At 50.5% G+C, this 20859-nt stretch overlaps 6 protein-coding genes across 6 annotated transcripts, besides 16 other annotated features; 1 reads left to right on the top strand and 5 right to left on the bottom strand.

Annotated features, from left to right (window-relative positions):
• Positions 1–187: 187 nt before the first annotated feature.
• ACLA_033720 (nicotinate-nucleotide diphosphorylase (carboxylating)) lies at positions 188–1270 on the bottom strand (the record flags this gene model as incomplete). The annotated part of the gene is made up of 3 exons (XM_001270594.1): positions 188–923; positions 1003–1058; positions 1115–1270. The coding sequence occupies 3 exons, from the start codon at positions 1268–1270 to the stop codon at positions 188–190; spliced, it is 948 nt and encodes a 315-aa protein (XP_001270595.1).
• A 2703-nt stretch (positions 1271–3973) lies between these two features.
• Positions 3974–4000: a microsatellite.
• Positions 4001–4086: 86 nt separating this feature from the next.
• Positions 4087–4115: a microsatellite.
• A 126-nt stretch (positions 4116–4241) lies between these two features.
• Positions 4242–4272: a microsatellite.
• Positions 4273–4475: 203 nt separating this feature from the next.
• Positions 4476–4500: a microsatellite.
• Positions 4501–4640: 140 nt separating this feature from the next.
• ACLA_033730 (aldose epimerase family protein) lies at positions 4641–5747 on the bottom strand (the record flags this gene model as incomplete). Its single annotated transcript, XM_001270595.1, has 2 exons — positions 4641–5139; positions 5245–5747. 2 exons carry the CDS (start codon positions 5745–5747, stop codon positions 4641–4643), a joined length of 1002 nt encoding a protein of 333 aa, XP_001270596.1.
• A 2692-nt stretch (positions 5748–8439) lies between these two features.
• Positions 8440–8461: a microsatellite.
• Positions 8462–8510: 49 nt separating this feature from the next.
• On the bottom strand, positions 8511–9607 carry ACLA_033740 (Zn(II)2Cys6 transcription factor domain-containing protein; the record flags this gene model as incomplete). The annotated part of the gene is made up of 3 exons (XM_001270596.1): positions 8511–9219; positions 9345–9442; positions 9500–9607. 3 exons carry the CDS (start codon positions 9605–9607, stop codon positions 8511–8513), a joined length of 915 nt encoding a protein of 304 aa, XP_001270597.1.
• Positions 9295–9325: a microsatellite.
• A 128-nt stretch (positions 9608–9735) lies between the features above and the next one.
• Positions 9736–9759: a microsatellite.
• A 745-nt stretch (positions 9760–10504) lies between these two features.
• Positions 10505–10551: a microsatellite.
• Positions 10552–11731: 1180 nt separating this feature from the next.
• Positions 11732–11759: a microsatellite.
• Positions 11760–12978: 1219 nt separating this feature from the next.
• On the bottom strand, positions 12979–14253 carry ACLA_033750 (putative RAS small monomeric GTPase; the record flags this gene model as incomplete). Its single annotated transcript, XM_001270597.1, has 3 exons — positions 12979–13301; positions 13376–13810; positions 14193–14253. The coding sequence occupies 3 exons, from the start codon at positions 14251–14253 to the stop codon at positions 12979–12981; spliced, it is 819 nt and encodes a 272-aa protein (XP_001270598.1).
• Positions 13951–13981: a microsatellite.
• Positions 13951–13982: a microsatellite.
• Positions 14113–14143: a microsatellite.
• Positions 14254–14817: 564 nt separating the features above from the next.
• Positions 14818–14841: a microsatellite.
• A 688-nt stretch (positions 14842–15529) lies between these two features.
• Positions 15530–15556: a microsatellite.
• Positions 15557–16040: 484 nt separating this feature from the next.
• lreA (GATA transcription factor LreA) lies at positions 16041–18866 on the top strand (the record flags this gene model as incomplete). The annotated part of the gene is made up of 4 exons (XM_001270598.1): positions 16041–16800; positions 16875–16963; positions 17037–17475; positions 17536–18866. 4 exons carry the CDS (start codon positions 16041–16043, stop codon positions 18864–18866), a joined length of 2619 nt encoding a protein of 872 aa, XP_001270599.1.
• Positions 18867–19004: 138 nt separating this feature from the next.
• Positions 19005–19033: a microsatellite.
• Positions 19034–19386: 353 nt separating this feature from the next.
• Positions 19387–20589, bottom strand: ACLA_033770 (uncharacterized protein; the record flags this gene model as incomplete). The annotated part of the gene is made up of 1 exon (XM_001270599.1): positions 19387–20589. One exon carries the CDS (start codon positions 20587–20589, stop codon positions 19387–19389), a length of 1203 nt encoding a protein of 400 aa, XP_001270600.1.
• Positions 20456–20500: a microsatellite.
• Positions 20590–20859: the final 270 nt, after the last annotated feature.

Genomic DNA, 20859 nt, shown 5'->3' on the forward strand with positions numbered 1-20859 from the left:
ATCATCTTCGTACTGCCCTACGACCGAGGGAGCCAATTGAGTATATGTATGCATACTACAAGGCGGCCTACTAGATGAGATATCTTCTCCGTCACATCATTATTCATACAGAGCCGAAAACTTCCATGCCCGTTGCCATGCTAGTATATAAACAAAACGATCTACCTCCGAAAGAAAAGATAAGTATCTACCGCAACGACACTTTGAGGGAGAAATCCACGATGCCAGTGCCCTGGTGAATCGAGCTGGTTGAGAGGATGTCCACATCCGGGCAGGCATAGGAAGCCGCATTGGACTCATTCAAGCCGCCGCTGACCTCGACGAGGAACGACTTGCCCTTCCCGGCCCAATCCTGCTTCAGCTGCCGGGCGGCGTCACGGACACCGTCCGGGGTGAAATTGTCCAGCATGATGACGTCCGCGCCAGCGTCGATGGCGGCATTGGCCTCCTCGAGACTCCGGCACTCGACCTCGACCTTGGTGGAGAAGCCTCCGGTGGCCTTGGCCGCGTGGACGGCGCGCGGGATCGCCGCGGCGATGGACTGGATGTTAGCGGAGGCCGGGGCAGAGCCGCCGTCCGCGGCGGAGCGGTTGTTGGCGCAGGCCCAGACGTGGTTATCCTTGAGCATGGTCATGGAGCTGAGGTCGTGGCGGTGGGGGTCTGCGTTGCCGACGAGCATGCCGTATTTCTCGACGACGCGGAAGCCCGGGGTCGTCTTGCGGGTGCCGGCGAGGATGCCCTTCCAGCCGTGGGCGCGGAGGGCGGCGACGAGCGTGGCGCTCTTGGTTGCGATGCCGGAGCAGCGGGCGAGGATGTTGAGGGCGACGCGCTCGCCCAGGAGGATCTGGCGGATGGGGCCGCGGACGGTTGCGCAGTGCTTGATCGGTTCAATGGTCTCGCCTTCCTTGACGTGCCATTCCACCCTGTTTCCTTTCATCAGTCTTGTTTTGCTCTTGGATCAAGAGACGGGGGGGTGGTCCCCAGTGGTTGAACCGAACATACGTGCATCCTAGCTGGGAAAAGACCTCGTCGAAGAAGGGTACACCTGCAACAACGCCCTATCTAGGTCAGTTTATCCCTTCCAACCCACACACAGGCTTATTGCGTGATATACCTTGCTTTTCCCCAATAACCGAGCCTCTCCTTCTGACTCACCCACCACAAAGCCACCATAGTCGAAGCTGGGACAGTCCTCCTCCAGCCACGCAGTGACTGACCGTTTATAACTGCTCGGCAGCAAGTGACGCAGATCTCCATAAGCCGATGCCATGTTGAATCTTTGTAGAAGAACCGAATTGACCGATGGATTGGGGTTCTGTGAGCGATTGCGAGGCCGAGTTGCGATAGCGCGCGGGGCAGGATTCTGTCAGCGATAAAAGAGAGGGTGTAGTGCAAGTCGCGAGAGGTCAAGTATGCAATCAATAGCCTAGTACAGTACCCTAAGAATGAAGTAATGCACTTTGTCGTAGTGGAAAGACATGATTCTGCAGATCTGAGGCCTGCAACACTGCTATCAATATCGGCTTAACCCCACGCGGGGCATCGGCCAGATCCGGGGCTCATCACGTGGATCGGCTTGTATCGGAACAGTCAGGTGACTTCGGCATATTCCTCGTGGCAGTTTAGTGTCGTCAAGACTTGAGAAGTTGAGAGATCTGCGATGTGATGGACATCTCGCTGGAAGCTCTTCAGAGTGTGTATTGCATACCCATGAAAACGAGTATTGAACAGATGGCTGATGTTTGTATAGCCCGGTGTCAGAGAGTACAGTATTACAGTATTAGTGTCAGAGCCTCCCATTAAAACTACATAGTAAACATTTACTCCATATGAGATGCGACCAAAAAAAAAAACACAAGAATAAGATCAACTCGAGGCTCGAGCCAGGGATTTGACTTTAAGTCAAGAAAAAACACTGCCACGAGGGACTCCACTGAGATGTCAATCGTCATCGGATAGGAAGGGCGCAATATACTGATGTGTCAGGCAGCAGCAAACCATTCTGCTGGAGTCTCGATCTCCGATGTTCTTTAACTTCTACTTGTCTTGGCCATGAGTCGTATTCGCTACGTCGTACGAGGAACGGATCTCGATCAACGACAACTTACAAGCCACCGATGCAGCTCGTACCGTTTCCTCTTGTGGTATGGAGTATGGACTATGGAGCACAGCATCGCCATTGGAAGTCGAGAGCATGTTCGATCTCTCTGCGGAGCATGAGTATGACATCCATCCACTGGTCCACCGGGCTCTCGAGTAGAGCTAGCTAGAAAGCCTATACTCCGTATACGAATATTCAATATTGCAGCTGGCCAGCTGGCCCGCTGGCCGTCAGAGTCAGACCGCTCCTGGTAGTTGGTAGTTGGTACTGCCGAAGCTCTGTCCTGAAAATCAGACAGGCCGGACACTGACGACTCAGTCACTCAGGTACACTGCCTCTTTTGATTTGGTATCTCTCGGCGCTCGGCTCGTTTTGAACGGTGCCACGATATATCTCGTGGATTGTCCTTCGGGTTTAGGACGGATATACCAAACCCTGCCCTATATTATTGAACCGCTGACCAGGGATAAAATGTCGCCGGCATATGTCGCCGGTCGTCCGCACTCCGCAGCGATGGGCTGACCAAAGTCAAATACCCAGTCCGTGGAGAAAGATATTTCATCCCGCCACAACACGGGGTAGTTAACTAGTTCGTCGAGAAGACGCCGATACATCTGGGAAATCCCCTTCCTCTGTATCGCCGTTCAACGAGAGGACGACTCAGAGTCAGGGAGTCAGAAGAACCATGCCAAGCTCTTCGGAAGGTTGGGAAGTCTCCGTTCCGAGCCAGCCAATCCCTCCATGACTATGAGAGACGCTATAATTGTAAGTAAGACGGAATGAGTTGTGATTAGACCCTCCGGGATACAGAGTGTAAGAGTATAATAATAACTACACAGTATTTTGTACGGGTATTCCACAGTCCCGGCAGCTGTACGGTATGGTATCTGGTATCAATACGGTATGTATTGAAATATGGTATTTGGTAAGAATATATACGGTTACAATACTTACCTAGGGTATCCCAGGTTCATCATCCTGATCCAGGTACGAGCATCTACTGAATGAATGATTCGCAGCATAATCGTCATTTAAGTAGCGAAAGGAACTCATCTGTTGTTGATGATGATGATGATCGGTTACTCTTTTTGAGAGGAAGATTATACTACAGACCGGCAACTGATGAGACTATCATCCTCCATTTTCATCAATTTCCATCGACACTCGAAAATCCAGCAACTTATGCATACTGTAGTTGTATACTAAGTTATGCGACCAACTGAGGATCCATTCATTCCCTTCCCCCCCCCCTCCCCCCCCCCAAAAAAAAAACCTCGACAATTTATGAAGAATGATATATAATCCAGAGAACTCAGTACCACAGCATCGAACCAGTATAGCTGCTGACTGTCAAGCTGTTCAACCTCCAAGAGTCAAGACGCAGAGTCGGGTCAGGCTGACAGTGAAGGACTCCATACTTAGTCCGTTCTCCGTATCTTACTTTTGACACTGTTGCTCACTAACGTACTGGGTGTCAAAAGTGTCAAAGAAATGCGACGATCCCTCGACGCTAGAAGGATCATAGTTGGATTCTCGAAGCTCTTGGCAATCCCAGAGAATCAATGAGCGATTTTCAGGTCCATGTCAAAAAACAAACCGTTAGTACGGAAACTAGTTGGGAACTTGGGGATACCTCTGACTCTGGTCTCTGAGTCCTGACAAAGGGACAAGATCCTCCCAGCCCAGAACTGCTATGTAATGGGATTAATCTCGTTGCTTGCTTCTTACTCTTTTCGCTCTTCTAACTACGGAGTAATTAACTACTCCGTACTGTACGGGTAGTGTCGAACCTAATGCACGTGCGGCTCCAGGGCTTGACAGATGCCCATCAGCCCTCAGGTCAAAGGTCAAGCAAAGAGTCAAGACTCAAGATTCTTTTTTTTTTCTTTTTTTTTTCTTATTCTCTAGACTGAAAGGAGTGGATCCCCGTGTCAAAAGGCTCAACTCGGGAATCTGGATACTGGGAGTGGGAAGTGGAAACTAGAACTACATAGTACATACTACATAGTACATACACACAAAAACCATGATCATCGAGTCAGCATCTCAAATTCTCAGCATCGGATAGTCTAGCGTCTTCCAAAGTTGTACTGGAAGTCTGGAGTCATGAGTGTTTGGCTTTAGTCTGGAACTCTGGATCATGGCTGATGGCTGATGGCTGATGGCTGATGGATGAGTGATGACGGGTCCTTCTCGGAGCCCTATCCACAATTCCACATGTCCACGGAGATAAGGGTATTCGGCACATAATAGTAGTTTTAGCTGGCAAGCCTGGCAGAACTGCATGAGCATCGGACGATGTTTGGCGGGGCACGAAAATTGGCGAAAATCGCAGGAACAGAAATTACATGAGGGATAAAAGGAACGAGGGGGGAAAAAAGAAAAAAAAAAAAAAAAAAGTCAAGGATCATTGACTCAAGCCAAAGCCGATATTCAAGGCTTTTTTATATATATATATATTATTTTTTTTAATTAATGGGCTTAGTTATGTATACAGAATATTGTTTCCTATCAAATGTTGTTATTGGATAACCAACGCTCATGCCTTCCAGGCCTTGTATACCGTCTTGCATCCAAAAATCTGTCCCTTCTTCAAAACTACCATTGACCGCCATGCCGGCTCGTTGACGGCATTGACGTATCGGCTGGGCTCTACGCAAAATCCCGCGCCGGGGCCGCGTGCTGGCAATCCGTCCATCGCGGGCACGTCGATGTATTTGCCCGTGTATAGTTGGAATGCGGGCTCGGTGCTGTGTATCTCCAGGTGCAGGCCGGTGTCTGGGTGACTGAACTGTCCCAGCAGCCTCAGAGGCTGGGTGCGCGTGTCCAGTGGGATCTTCGAGGGGTCGGTCTCCATCACGAAGACGTCGTCAATCTGAGGCTCGGATGGGCCGAGGTTAAAGGGCTTCAGAACATCAATCGGGAACTTGCTAAAGTTGCCGAGGGGGATGCCGGTGGGGTCGATGGGCAGGTAGTCTGCGGTGGCGAGCTGGGCCTTAGTGCCCTCAATGGTTGGGCCGTTACCAAGGTTGAAATAACTAACATCCAACCCGGTCAGTTTGATGTTTGGAGCTAGATGATGATACCGCTGCACTACTTGATCGAAGCAGCTAAGCGTTTTGGCTTTCGTTGTCAACACGTACCTGTGGTTGGTCAGGTTGACCACCGTCTCTTCGCATTCATCACCCACAAACTCAACCTCGTACTCGGCAGTGAGAACGGTCTTGGAGCTGGGGCTATCTACGTCCTCCTTGCTAGCCGTGTACCAGACACGCAGCTCCACTGTCCCCGGGAAACCCTCCTCACCGTCCTTGCTGAGGTACTTGAACATCAAGGCATCGTGACCGTGGCGTCTGACGGTATGCGGTCCGTCGAAGACACACTTGCCCCAGCCTTTCTCGCCTCCGTGCAGGGAGTTGGGCCCGTCGTTCTGGGCCAGGGTGTAGTCGCGGCCGCTGAGGTTGTGGATGACGGCGCCCTTGAGACGGTTGGCCACGCGACCAATTGTTGCGCCAAAGTGCGGCGAGTTATACTTTTCGTACTGTTCTTGGGTGTTGAAACCGAGCACGATGTTCTTGCCCGCGATGCGGAACTCTTGAATGATGGCCCCGAGAGGCAGGAAGGTGAACTCGGATTCTCCAGACATGATGCTCGTGGTGCGTCGTTCCTTTTTCTTTCCTCTGTTTTCCGTTATATGACACGATGGACGGGGATGAGGTGAAGCTGCTGTTCGCAAGAGCAAAGTGTGTTGTAGAAAAGCAATTGATTCTGGCGCGAGGGGCCGACGTCGCAACAATAAATACGTGACCCCGCAACCCGGCGATCATTTATATAGTGGCAGGGTGGAAAAACAGCACCGGCGCCTGAAATGCGACTGGGTCGATTCTCCGTCGAGCAGTGGTTTCTCCATACTGGGGGGGCCCTATCTTGTCCTCTCGACGGCTAAAATGGCCAGTAGGGGTTGTCCGCATTGTCTGCTCTGAATTGGCGCGTGAGAGCTGGAGACACCTTCGCGAGGGTTGTTGTTGGTAAACGGGCACTTGCTTTAGGCTAAAGGAGGTTGATAGGTAGCCTGAGGTTGACCAAACTCTGCCTAATTTAGTAATCTTCCGGCCTGTTGATGCCCCAGGCAGAACAATGACTTGGGAAGACAGAAGCGCACGTCTGCGGAGGTTCCAGACGGTGCTGTGGTTAGTTGGGGAGATCTTTTGAACCTTTAGTAAGATGATTCTATCGTGCTGCACGCTAATTGAGTACAGACTACAGAGTAAGGCATATCTCCTCACTCCAGATCCTCTGGAGTATAAATGACCCCGGTTCGGGGCTCATGGAGAGCGTCCTCCGCCGAAACCCCGAAAGCCGAGCAGAACTATAGGCTATGCAGTATGCAGCATATTAATGCAGGTTCGTCCTGATGAGGTGAGCATTCGTGATTCAACGGGTTCAGCTTGGCCAACTTGAAACAGTGTTCTAGGTAGTTTTGGTCTATGTACATACATAATCTACCTCGAAAAGAGCTCTGATTGTATCATTTTGATTGATCGTATGAGGATGATCAGTAATCGCTTAATAATCCTTCCACATCCTTTGCGAATCGGGGAATTCCTAAAGGAGATGTTGACTCCGGCTCCCAAAGGGGGTAGATAGTTGATACAGTAGCATCTTATCTCGAGGTTTACTAAATTCTAGACAGGAACCAATCGCATCTACATGCTTGACCATGAGGATTAGTCAAAAAGAATACTGTTGTTGTCTGAGTCAAAAGAGATATCAAGATCATCCTACTCTGTAGGATTATATTCATTAGGGTACACTCGGTATACTAAATATGTAGTTAGTATCTAGTGGTCCAACCTACGCAGTACGCATAGTCGCACAACAACACAAGGTCAATTCCCAAATCCCTTGAAATCCCTAAAACAGGTACCAAGTTCCGATGGAAAATCGGGAACTGGGAACGAGCCATGGCCCATGGCCCATAACTCTAAAAGCCTTTCGAGTTCCACAGCCATTCCATTATAGTCTCGTCTCGAAAACCGATGCCGGGAAATCATCGTGAGTCTCGCTTGTTGTCCGGGACCTAATAACACTCTGAGACTCAGGTAATATTCGAAAAAGGATTCGAGGGTGCCGACCTGCCGACTTCTGGCTGAACCGTGGAGACAGGCTAGAGACTTGGAAAGTCGGCGCTGGAATACCTTCAAGGTGGGGATAATTCGAAGTATGTACTCCATAGTCACTAGTCAGTAGACCGTCGTATTTTTTTTTGCTCTTCTTCTCTCTCGTCTCATTTGCAAGTCAGCACTCAGACCGAAGTGGCTGGAATGTGATTCGATGGAAATGATAGATACAAACCAAACAACCATGAAAGCTAAAGAAAAGAAGCAGCACCAGGATGAGCCTCTTGATGCCATAATCATAGCCTCATTCTGTGTACTGATTAGACACTTTGGTAGCGGATCCTCCTCGATCATCAAGTAATCACCGATTAGTTCGGCAAAGAGAGTTAATCCTGGCTTGTGAATTTGTGATTGACCGATTCGAAAAGTGGCTAACGACTGGCAAACACCTCTACGTTATTATTTCCTTCGTAGTACCTCTTGTAGTTGTACGAACCATCTACTCCATGTCTCCACGAAGTAAGAGTAGGAGACTAGGAAGATTAGATGCCAATGGTAGTGTGCAATCTAAAGTTCTTAACTGTATGCGGTGATGGATGACGTTGTTTACTGTGGGATTAGTCATGGATACCCGATCTCAACGTCACCTAAAATCTATGATCGTTGTGATCTCTCCTCCTACTACGAAAACCACAAGAGGTGATCTAATCATGAGACTATTCGACAATCGACATAGCTTCCTTGAGGAGAGAGGTGATCATTCTTGTATCAAATCGGATTCGGTCACTATGGTGTAACGGTGATAGGCATGATGATCTCGCATCAAACACTGGCACACCAACCAGACGACCAGAGATGCATCAAGCGGGAAATAAAGCTGAAATCCCCCAGAACAAAAAAAGTAGATCAAAAAGATATAGTAACCACGCCGGGTAACAGTTCCCTGAATCAATTATACCTCCCGGCTGTTTTAAACCCTCAACGCCAAAACACCATTCAGATAATTGAATGAATGATAGAAGAAAAGAAAGGAAGAGCACTGTACATTATGGGGTAGTTGACCCCACTTTTCAACCCTAGGATAGTCTCCATTCGATGGAACGTCAACGGGAAACAATCCCTCTCAAGGGTTGGAGTGGTCGATGAAGAGTAAGAAAAGAAAAAAAAGGCACATGTAAAAAATGCGATACATGCGTCCCGTCGTCATACGGCGTGTCTAAAAAAAAAAAAAAAAAAAAAACGTCGACGGTCTCGGGTCTCTGCCGGAGAGTTCTTCCGTGAGCTGCATTTCAGATGGAAGTGATCTCCGTTGGATTCGGATTCAAAAATTGGTTGAAATCTTCGTAATCGTTCTTCGTATCCAGATAGGATGCCGATGTCATGCAGCTCATTGGAATCTGGCGGTTGAACATCGGTGATGATATTTGGTCATCAAATGGAAGATTGGTGAAATCGGAAGTGCCCATCATGTCGATGTCGTCAAAGGCATTGAAGCTGTTGTTGGTCCATTGTGGGGGGCCCTGCAGGGCAATGGGATTAACCACGCCCTGCATGGATAAGGGCGCAACATAGGCAGGATGGTGAGAAGGCAGCTGCGATTCCGATTTGATTGTCGGCGCCTGGGTGCGTGACGTGGGGCTGAAGTTAGGAGGCGTAGGAGGGAGCTGATGTCGCGAGAAAGGATCCGAGAAGCGGGTGGTGAGTATTGGTGACTGCGCGCTCTCTGAGCTTCCGTCCGACGAATCCTGGCGTGACATGCTGCCGGCGTTCTGCTTCCATAGTTCCTGTTGCATGACTTCGGTGTTCTCCTCGAACCGTTCGCCTTTGGCATGGTCGAGAGCACCCAATCGAGTGAGCAGGTCGTGTGTAAGCGGATGACCATTTGATTCGCATTTCAACGGTTCGCCAGGCCAGCCTTCTCCCTCGTTGGAGCGTCGATATAGTTCCTGTAGCCCATATACTAGCCAGGCCTGCTGTTGCTCCAGCATCTCAACATATCTATACCAGACACCGGCGTTAGCAACCACCATGTTCTGTACACACACGCAAGGCAGGCAATGGCTAGATTGCCAGGAAAAGAAAAGAAAAGAAGAGTGAAAGAAAAAGGAAAGGTGCAAGCTCACCCCTTGGGGTACACTTTATCGTGAGCCTTCTTCCTCTCGCCGAAGACGCAAATGGCATTGTCTGCCCTACACCGTCCACAAGGATTGGCGCCGTCACACTGCACCGGGTCAGTGCATCAGGACGCACTGATGCGGGAACCGTTGATCTTGCTTACCTTGGATTTCTTCAGTCTACATCGATCGCACGCCTTACACACTCGCTTGCGAACATTGCTGTCCGAGTGCGAGTGTTCTGATGTAGGTGACGATTGACGTGCCGTCATTATGGGGGGAATATATATAACAGTATCAAACTATTGGAAGAAGAGGATGGTGATGGCAATCCCCAATGCAGCTCAATCCCCAGTCCGGGGAAGGTAGCACAACAGCCTAATAGTTGAGGTGAATGTTTTGTGTGTGTGTGTGTGTGTGTGTGGAAGGCGGCCGATAGTATACCGAAAGCTGTCGAGAGTTCGTTGGGAGTAGGGGGAAAGCAAGCAGCTTAAGTAAAGAGAAAAAGCAAAAGAGAAAAGCGAGTTAGAGATCGAGAACCAATCCTATCGTCCGAGGGGAAAAGGAAGATGTAATAGAGTGTCGACCAGAACAGAAATGACACCCGAATCCCAAGGATAGACCAGACCGACAGCACAAGGTTGCAGTGTGACAATTATATAAGACAAGGTTCTGGGTCGATGGGGTTATAGTTATCCACTTGAGGTCAGAGAGTCGCGAAAGGAAGCTAGAGAGGATTTCCAAGGTCAGCTCTGATGCTGATGGAGGGAGGGCTGACAGCTTTAAACTATTTCGATCCTAAGGGTGATGATGATTATGATTATGAGAGAGAGAGGGCGTGATTAGTATCTGATTAATATTCCCTTGATTTTCTTTTTCTTTTTTTTTTTTAAAAAAATTAAATAATAAAAATAAAAATAAGATAAAAAAGAATGAAATCTAATGAATAATCAGGATCTAATACTTACTTTTTATGTGATTATTACACAGTAGTTAGTCGTAGCTAGCTAGGGAGGGAGTTAACTTAGTACCTTAGTCAATAGTCCTTAGTCCTTAGTATTGAGTCTACTGGTTAGTGGTGGTTCTTGACTCTTTTGCTCGAATTGACGCAGTGCCCGCTTACCCAAAGAGGGAAAAATGGATCTGGACTAGCGTTGGTGGGTGATCTGTGGATTGTATGGATTGTATGGATTGTATGGAGTGTATGGAGTGTATGGCTCCCCATAACGAGGCATAACGAGAGGTAACTTAGGTAGTCATACCGGTTGGGTAACTTACCTGAATCCCGGCTGTATGGTATTGTATGTTAATTCCCGGTACTGGTTTTACCATATTATTTGGCTATGCTCTGAATGATGAATCTGATATCCAAACCTAAGGTGTACAGTACCGCCTGGGCATAAGCAGATTAATACCAAACAACCGATGACAGTAAACATACAGTATTCGGGATCGGAGACTTGGATCGGACCTCGGAGAACTCACGGGCTTCGTTGGTTCCTTGATTTTAATGAAATTTCCTCTTCCAGGAATTTCTGCTCCCTCCAGATGGACAATGGAATACCTGATCCTTCGGTGTTCTCTCTGCTTTTGTTTTCCTTCCTTGTTGGCTTGTCTTTTTGCCAAGTCAGTCGATGGATTGGCAAAGTTTTCTCGGACACACGATTCCCCCATGTTCCGTATATCCGAGATGGGGAGGAGTCCCTATCGAGTATCAATCATGAAGACTCTGGGGCCCAAACCCAAGTGTATAGACGCAAAACACTCTGTTCGGTGACATATCTGTCTTGATGCACCCAGATCCTCTCTGGAAAGGAGCTGAGAACTAATAGCGTAAGATACATGCCGTAGTATGCATGCTTACTCCTGCATACATCATCCTCATAGTAGTCTACAGTAGGCACTAGGCATAGATTGTAGGATCCAAAATTATGCGTTCCACCTCTGAGCATAATTCTTGTGGTAATGTTCATAACATGGGTTCTGTTACTGGTAATATTTCGGCACATACCAACCGATGCCAACATCCATGCATACTCTGTACAGAGGTAAACAAGACAAGCTGCATCTTCCGCTGATTCATCGTTAACCAGTCACGACTCCCGAGTTCATTAGGATATTCGGGTCATTCTATGGAAGCTTAGCGGCAGACCGGCTCAGGTTCTACTCGGTAGGTATTTAGTATCTACTATCTATTATTGTCTGCTGAAAGGTCCAATCTGTCAGTGTATCCTACCGACCCGACTGTACCAGATATTACTCGATATGGACACGATTCGAGTCAGTGGTTCTATGGAGAGAGTCTAGATGCCCATGATTCTGATCATTCAACGGGCCACTACGACTAGAAGACCCGAAAGTTCTTTTGAACTGGCTATCGGCCGACCATAGATTGCTTTAGTTTATTTTATTTTATTTTATTTTTCTTTCTCTTGTTCTTTCTTTTTCTGTAATCTAGAGTTCGCCGAGCGGGATTCAAACCCGTGCTATCTCAAGTCAATGACGTTGATACGAAAACCGAGATCACAGGTCATGTCATGCTAACGATCTGGATGATTCGCCAATGCTTCTTTCAAATGTTGAAAGAAAGAACCCAGGATTGATCTTGAATCATATTGACAACAACCTATCTAAGACACTGTGATCCTCTAGTAAAGCATTTCCTAGCGGTATGATTTGTCACGCTCAGCTCCTGACAGGCCAAACACATGTCAGAGTCACGTACTCTGCTGGACTCCCTCCTGGCTAGCTGACTTCATATTTGCGCCACATTGTCCTTTGAAGGGGGGAGGGAGGGGAAGTTGATAGTGTTGCTGTCACTATTCATTTGGGGATGGATGGTGATTCGAACAATTCGTTTTTCGTCTCTCTTGTCGATGTCTGCCTGATTCAGCATCCTCAAGATGCAGCTCTATCCCGAATGCATGAATCTCCACATTTGGGTAGTCCATTCTGATCAAAATGGTTGATGTTAGGTAAATCAGGCTTGTTTGGTCTTGACAGAAGAACAAGTGGGATCTAACAGGCTTGCAGGATAATCTTGTCTCTAGGGGACCGTCCTTGTTGGACAACTGAACAAAAGAATCTTCTGATGTGCAGTTGAAACTATCTTACAATAAAGTAGATCGACAGACTCCAAGTTAGACTGACATGACATGACTCGTGAGCTACCAACGAAAGTGCTTGTTCAACGAAGAATGCCGTGGTCGTATTCCGTCCATATTATCTCCTAGCAGATCGCTTTTTAGGGGGGGCCAAGTCGACCTCGTCATCTCACTCAAGCTACATCCATGCTAGAATACCGTTGAATATGCCGAGGCTGTCAACGGATTTCCCCTGATGATCTCATTCAGGGCCTGTGCCACTCGTGAAGATGATGTTGATTGCATTCCACTGTGGCAATGCGAGTTGTTGCCCTGATTTCCAAGTTCTTTAGCTTACATGGAACCTATATCCATCCTAGGAGAAGAAGGTTCAGAAGATCCTGTGGAAGTATGTACCAAGAAAGTGATCTAGAATACATGGTAGGTCATTGCGACGAAAAAGGCAGATGGCGGGGGTATAAGGAAACCAAAAAAAAAAACAATGCAAGAAAAAGGTATGATACAGACTGCAACTCACGTCGATGATCACCACCGTCTGATCACCAGCAACGCAGACGTCTCCAGAGACTTGGTTTCTTCTTCTGGTCATTCGGCGTCGTTGCCGGTGCCGATGCGCTTTCTTTCGACGTGTTTGTCTGGTCGTCTTTTGGCGCTCCCCGCTTACCCCCCTTCGTTCCGAAAATAGAAAGAAGGTTGTGCCGGGGCCGTGTATCCTTGGGTGGCTGCACGGCTACGGCGTCATCGGCTACCGATACGGCAGGTTCCTGCACGCTTGAGGGTGCCCCGGCTATAGCGGGATCAGCAGTGGCTTGGTTCTGCTGGTAGTGGAGTCGACGTGCTTCAACAACGCGACGAACAATGACTTGAGAGCACATTAGTTCACTTTTGATCTTTTCATAGGGTGTGCCACTCGAGTGCAGGAGGGATTGGACGCACGGGCAAAGGTTTCCTCGATATTGACCATATCTCTCGCGCTTGTCTCCATGAAGCCACAGCCATGTTGACGGGCATATTCCAGCCCTTCTTTGGCGCCAACCGTTCGACTGTCTTTCAAATCGCACTTGTTGCCCGCGACAATCTTCACCGGGGGCGGCATGCCGACCTGCAAGTCGCGGGCACTGTCGCCTAGTTCTCTGAGCAGGCGGGCATTATCCTCTGCGCGTTGCTCTGCCTCGATGTCGATCAGGTCCATAAAATAATCCAGCGCGGTCAGACTCGACGTGTTGGTGATATCGTAGACAAGCAAGAAGGCATCTGATCTCAAGTTGGACAGCGCGAAGAGCCCGCGGTATTCCTCTTGGCCGGCCGTGTCGGTAATGGACAGACAATAGGGAATGCCATCGACCACACGCGTGACTGAATATGAATCCTCTATCCTCCGACAGAGCCGGTCTTGGCGTTAGAATTGCTCACATTGAGGACAAGAAAAGGGCACAGTGCTTTACCGATGGTTGGGTCATATCTAGAATGCCGCCGCATATTAGTATTTATATAGTTCCTGGGCCTCCCTGAAAACAAAAACAAAAACAAAAACAAAAAAAAACACCCCAGTTTGTCAACTCACTCATGAACCCATTCGCTGCGCACCAGTCGCAAAGTAATCGATGATTTACCTGCAGGACAAAAAGAACCAGTCAATGGACGAGGATTTCACTCCAAAAAATGAGAATTCCTTTTCTTTTTTTTTTTCTTTTTTTTTTTTTTCACAAGACAAATCGGCATTGTGAGACACTCAGACAAACAATAGACATACCGCATCCTCCGTCCCCACATATCGTGATGGAGATTTTCTCAGAGTCTGGGGTGTCTGCCATTGTAGTAAATGTTTTTGTCTTTATTTTAAACTCGTGTACTAAACCACGAGGGGGGGGATCCGATCCAGCAAGGGGTTTATCTGGCGAGAAGCTTATATCGGTGCGAAATGCATCCCTGAGAGTTTGGATCTCTGTTGCTGCTCGAGTCTGCTTGGCGTTGAGGGTTGAGGATCTATTATTGGGTCACACAGGTGCTACTCGACCATAGCAAGGATAGCAAGGGGGACGACGATTCGTTGAATGTGTAAGGTAAGTGTATATGCTGAACAGCTGAAGAAAAACGAGGCGACAGGAAAGTTCCAGCGATCTGGGGACTTTCTTTAGGGGGGGAGAGATGGATATGCTCTCTTCACCGACTGTGTGAGAGAGAAAGACAGATTGCAAGAATACTCCTGAGATTGGAAAAGGAGAGGAAGTTCTGATCAATATTGATTGATCGCTTAGGCCGTGCGACACCAAATTGGAGCCCCTTTTGGTCCGAATCTCATCTACGTATCTTATCAGGGGGTCAACTTTCAGGTCTACAAGTAAAGGAGGTTTCGAGGTTTCCAGGTGAACAATAATGGTCTACAACGGTCTACAACGGTCTCTATCACCCGTAGCTGCACAAGAAGAATAGTCTGTAATAGGGTCAACTGGCTCTGATGCCACCAACTGGCGTACTCGCTAGCTGTCTGTCTCTAGTCTACGGAGTATTTATTCTCTTGCCAACAGAACACAAGTACTTAAAGAGGAACCTTCGTTCAGCTCTTCTTCTTACTTCCCGTAATTGTCTAGTCTAGTCGATATATCCATGGGATATCCCTCTGAGACGCTGCCCTGCGATTGGGAGGATTGAAGACATGTTTAGCGCCCCTTTTCATCACCAAATGCGATGCATCACACATGGCCCAAGTAACCATGATGATCTATCCAGTTTTATGCTCATGGGATTCCCACGTCGTTTGCCTCTTCGCATCATTTGTTCGCGAACAATTGGTTCTTGAAGGGGGAAAGTTGCCTTAGAAGTTAGGACATCGACTAAACTTGAATGATTGCGGTCCGCTTGGCCACCCGGACGATGACTTACACAGTACGGAGTAGTACTATAGTCTATAGACTTGTAGTCCTCTATCCTCTATACTGATTTTAGCATCGGCTGTCACATTCTAATTATTGACAGCTCCCCGTCGCTCTGAATTGGACAATTCTCGGAAACTATTCCCGTCGCTTCAGCACTAATTCTTGCAGTTCTTCTTTCCCTTCTATCTCATCTCTTTTTCCCCTTCTTATCCCGCTCTCTCCCTCTCTCCCTCCCTCTCTCTTTGCTATCTACCTATCTACAGACCGCGACGAAAGAAGAGAGAGAGAGAGAAAGAAAAAAAAAAAAAAAAAAAAAAAAGAAGAAGGAAATCAATACTCCACTCCTATATATAAAATAACTATACCCAGTCGGGGACTCCCTCGCTGGCCGTCTCCGCTTGTCAGTCTCAAAAAAACTCCACTCCCACAGTTCCCGTTCTTCGCCTTCTCCAGACTTCCCAAACCTTCCTATCATCCTATCGCCTATCGACTATCAACCTTAACGGCCTTGAATTGAAATCAGTCAGTCAAACGGAACAGGGGAGCAATAATAGGTCCCTCCATTTCGACTGATTCTACCCAATAACTGTCTTCGACCAGGACTGTTTGCTCTCGTGGACTAGTCATTCCAGTATTCCACCCTTCTCTGCGGTGTCGATGCGTTTCCGTCATTGGCCGGAACGCTCCTCATCGAATCGATCGGACGCCGCCTCAATTCGGCAGCAATGGCCAACAACTACAATAATGACGCCTATTATGGCACTTCCCCTCAGTTCCCCTTGGGCTCGTCAACGAGTTCTAGTCAACCCAACGAGTCTCAGCGTGCCTTCGACCGCTCCAACCCCGAGATGATGACCTTTGCGCCGTCGGATCCCCTTCGCTTGGGGGACTATGCCTTTTCACAACCTCATGGATCGGACATGCTGCTGAGCAGCGTGCCGCCAGGTGCACTCGAATCGCACGCCAACGAACTGCTTCCTTCATCCGCTTCTAACCTTCCCGTGAGTACCGCGCATCTAGCGGACCGGCTGTCCAACGCTCTGTTTGCCTACGATCCGCTCTCAGGCATCGGGAGTTCCATGTCCATGGCCTTGGACGCTGCCAGTGCGTTTGCTTACGACCCTTCCTCCGGATATTCTCAAGCCACCGCCCCCTTCGAAAATCCCTTCAATCGGCAAGCGATACCCCAGCGACCGTCCTTCCACCCCCCGACCCTGGGCCTGGAGCCCTCGGTCTCGTACACACAGGGGTCGACCCGCAATTCATACTGGGCATCGTCGTTGGAGGCAAAGGAAATGAACACCACGATTCAAGCCGCGGCCATGACCAACCGATCCAACTCGAGTAACTCCAAATCGACGGATTCCTCGCGAACCCAGCAGTTACCGCACCGGCGACGACCGGACCCTCCACCCCCCACCCAGGTGTCGAGCCATGGGGCTTCTCATCGATATATTCAGCCGAAGAGGCCGTCGCCGATGAAGAGTTAGTCCATCATCCCTCCCAACCGTTTCTTCTTGAGGTAGCGAGGCTTTACATCTCATACGTGGAAAAAATAGACTCCAGTGGAAAGTCGGCGACTGGCGGCGAAACCACCCCTTACACCAGCATATATTCCAGCAGTGGAATCAACATGATGAGTATACTGGTATGGCCCTGTCTCTTCTCGCGCGCGGGGGAAACCGCCATCCCAAAGCGGTGTTGTTGACCCTTCTCCGCAGGCCGAGGTTGTATCGAGACCGGACCCCAAAATCAACATCGGTGCTGTAGATCTATCGTGTGCATTTGTCCTCTGCGACATTTACCAAGAGGATCACCCCATCGTATACGTGTCGGATGCCTTCGTGCGGTTAACTGGATATACGGAAGACGAGATTGTTGGCCATAATTGTCGTTTCCTCCAGGACCCCAACGGTCAAGTGCAAGCGGGCACTGCCCGGAAATTCGTCGATCAACAAACCGCCTTTCGGTTGCGGTCGACGATCGAGGACCGCAATGAGATCCAGGCCACGCTCATCAACTACAGAAAGGGCGGCCAGCCATTCATGAACTTGATCACAATGATTCCCGTTCGGTGGACTTCCCCCGACTATCGATTCTATGTCGGATTTCAGGTTGACCTGGTGGAGAAACCCGATGCGATTACCAGAAGGAATCCAAGTATGTTTGTTTTTGGCCAGATCCGATCCCAAGTAGAGAGCTGACCAACGGTTTGACTAGATGGTACTTATATGATCAACTACCAACGCAACCAACTGCCCAACTACGTGGTGCCGCCTCCTGATATCTATCGAACGCACCCGGATCTCGCTACTTACTTCAGTCCCGACCAGGTGTCGACGATTCTCGATAACTTGGCCTCCTCCGATCCGAATCATCAGCAGTACCTCGACCGCGTGCTGGTCGAGAATACCGATGACGTCATTCATGTCCTATCCCTCGATGGTGAATTCCTGTATCTATCCCCGTCCTGCCGCAAAGCGCTGGAGTACGACTCGTACGAGCTGGTGGGTAAGACTCTATCAACCGTCTGCCATCCCAGCGATATCGGTCCGGTGATCCGCGAACTGCGATCGTGTACTAGTTCGGATCCGATCAGTGTAATGTACCGGATCCGGACCAAGTTCAGCGGCTACGTCTGGTTCGAGAGCCACGGCGCGTGGCACATCAGCGATCGCGGTCGGCAGTACATGGTCATGACAGGCAGGGTCCGCCCGGTGTACCATCTCGACCAGATTGCGAAGATTGGAGACGGGGGCTTGGCGGAGAACGATCTTTGGGCCAAGCTCTCGATCTCGGGCATCATTCTCTTCATATCTTCCAAGGCTCGTCCGGTGTTGGGCCGACTTCCGGATGATCTCGTTGGAAAGAGCATCCAGGACTTGATCGGGCCCGACTCCCGGCTCGAGGCACAGCAGGCGCTCGAGGTGGCTCGGACGGGTCAACAGACGAGCTTCAACCACAAGATCCGGCACAAGAAGGGTCACATGTTGCAAGCCCAAACCGTCCTATACCCGGGAGACACCAAGGAGGGCACGAAACCTTCCTTCTTGGTGGCGCAGTTGCGCTTCCCCAAGTCACCCCAGGCTGAAGATGTTGTTTCCACGGACTTGCCAGCTGTGATGTCTACCGGCGACATTAGCGTCGTGGGACGCAAGGACGGCGCGGCGGCGGATCAATCCACGTACGATATGTCAGCGTTGGTGGGTTCGAACTCCCTGCCCTCTGGCAATCAGTACATACCCGATCTTGGGGAGTCATCGCTCTTCACGGAGTTGAGCCCGACCCGGGGGTCGAGCTGGCAGTTCGAGCTTCGCGAACTGGAGAAACAAAACCGCATCCTGTCGGATGAAGTGCAGCGGCTTCTCGCGCGGCGCAAGAAGCGCAAGAGGAAGCAGAGCACGGTCCCCGTGGAGAAGAGCTGCGCAATGTGTCAGACGCGCACGACGCCCGAATGGCGGAGGGGACCGAGTGGCAATCGCGATCTCTGCAACAGCTGCGGGCTACGGTGGGCCAAACAGGTCCGCAACGCAGCCCAGGCAGCGGCGTGAGCCACGATGCCAATCTGTTTGTTGTTTTTTGTTTTTTTTTTCCACTTTCAAGCGTTCAAAATTCGGGATATGTGTTTTTTGGGGGGTGGTTTTTATAGGCGGGATAGGGGGATTCGTCTTTCTGCAGGCAACAAACGATTTTTTTTTTTCTTTCTTTTTTTTTTTTTGAATTGATGGGCTGGTTTTGGATACGGAAGGATCAAGGATCGAGCTGAGTGAACAAATGCCGGCGTCAAGGAATAGGAGGGACAAGGACAGGGACAAGGAAACCGGGGCCACAAAGACGGACGACGACGTTAATTTACGAGATGTACAGTATGACGGGGAGATGTCCTTGGACCGCTACGACTGGCAATATATATAAGCCGTCGGAATATATACCACATAATCAGGGGGTTTGGAGTGCCTAGGATGTACAGCTCTAGAACAAGACGAGATACTGCCGGAAGGGGCTAAACATCGGTGTACACGGAGAGGAAAGTAAATGTGATTTCAAAACAAGCTCGCATCACCATCACCATCACGACCTCTCCAACCACTTCTCCAACCACCGCCTCTCCTCGCGTTCCGCCTCCCACCCGTCCAGCCCATCCGCCACGCCCACACCACCGCGCTCCTCCACAGCAATGCGCACCTCGACGGCCTCCAACGCCGAGACGCCGCCGGCGGCGGCGCGCAGCAACCGATCATCCAGGGCCAGGTACTCGGCATACCGCCGCAGGCGAGGGCGATACACGGCGCCCACGAGGACAGCGGGACGGACATGCGAGCGCACCAGGCCCAGGGCGGCACAGGCGCGCAGCACGGCGGCATCATCGGCGCGGTCGATCCACTCGCGGCTGGCAAAGTCGGCCACCAGCCGACGGCGCTCGGCATCCGACCCGGCGGCCAGCGCCAGGGTCTGCGGGTCGGCCGCGAGCGCGGCGCGTTTGCGGGCGGCGCGCAGGGCGCGCTCCTTCTGGCGCTGGCGCGGCACGCGGCAGGTGAAAGGGGTGACGGCGTTGCCGAGGGCGAGGACGACGAGCGGGGTGAGTTCGCCACAGACGAGGAGGAGGAGGGAGAAGGGGATCATGCGGCGGAGGTCGTAGGCGGCGCGGCGGACGAGCTGGAAGCTTGCGCGGGAGAGCGGGGGCGTGAGGGCGCGGGCGGAGTCCTCGAAGGAACGGGTCGCCGGGGGCGAGGTGGGGAGGTATGCGGGGAGGTGCAGGGCGCGGCGGAGCGGGATCGCGGCGCGGTAGTTGTGGTAGACGTTTTTGAGGCCGGTCTTGTAGAAGGCGAGGTAGGCGCGGCCCACGGCGATGTAGCGCTTCAGCTTGTCGGCGGGGGAGGCGGCCGGGCTGGCGGGCTCGGGGAGGTTGAGGTCGGCGGGCCGTGTGCTCGGTGGCGGGTTGACATCGTTGGCGAGCGTGGTTGTCGCGGTCGAGGTGGTGGAGGGCACGGTGGGTGTGTCTGGCTGGCCGGCAGAGGGAGGGCGGGAGTGGGATTTGGACAGCGACGAGCGCGTGGCGTAGCCTCGGGCGAGCAATCTGGAGCTGGAGCTGGAGCCGTAGCTGTAGTCGTAACTGTAGCAATCGCGAATCGCCGCGGGTTGATGGTAATAGTGATAGTGATGGTGATGCTGATGCTGATGCTGACGCCGGACAAGCACCGATGCCACGGAGGTGATGGCGGGACGCTGAACCCGCGTACGCAGGCCTTGGTGGGCCGAGACGGAGAAAGGCATTATACGGGCATTCCAGGGGAATGGAAGAGATGTGGAACAGGCCCAATCGATGGGAGGAAGCTAGAGCACGGGTGTTGGCATCGTCCAGTGTTGATGATGGTCCCGATGTTGACAGATCGAAATAATTAGGTGCCTCAGGCAGGAATCTCACCTGTGAGGCACCAACGCACCAATCAGCGTGCCTCGGCAATGAGGCTTCCTTCTCTGTAAAGGGACTGACTGATACTTCAAGAGAAAACGAATCGGACTTGGTTGAGTAGTATGAAAAGA

The sequence above is a fragment of the Aspergillus clavatus genome, genomic scaffold (genome assembly GCF_000002715.2).
Source record: "Aspergillus clavatus NRRL 1 1099423829802 genomic scaffold, whole genome shotgun sequence".
NCBI lineage: Eukaryota > Fungi > Ascomycota > Eurotiomycetes > Eurotiales > Aspergillaceae > Aspergillus > Aspergillus clavatus.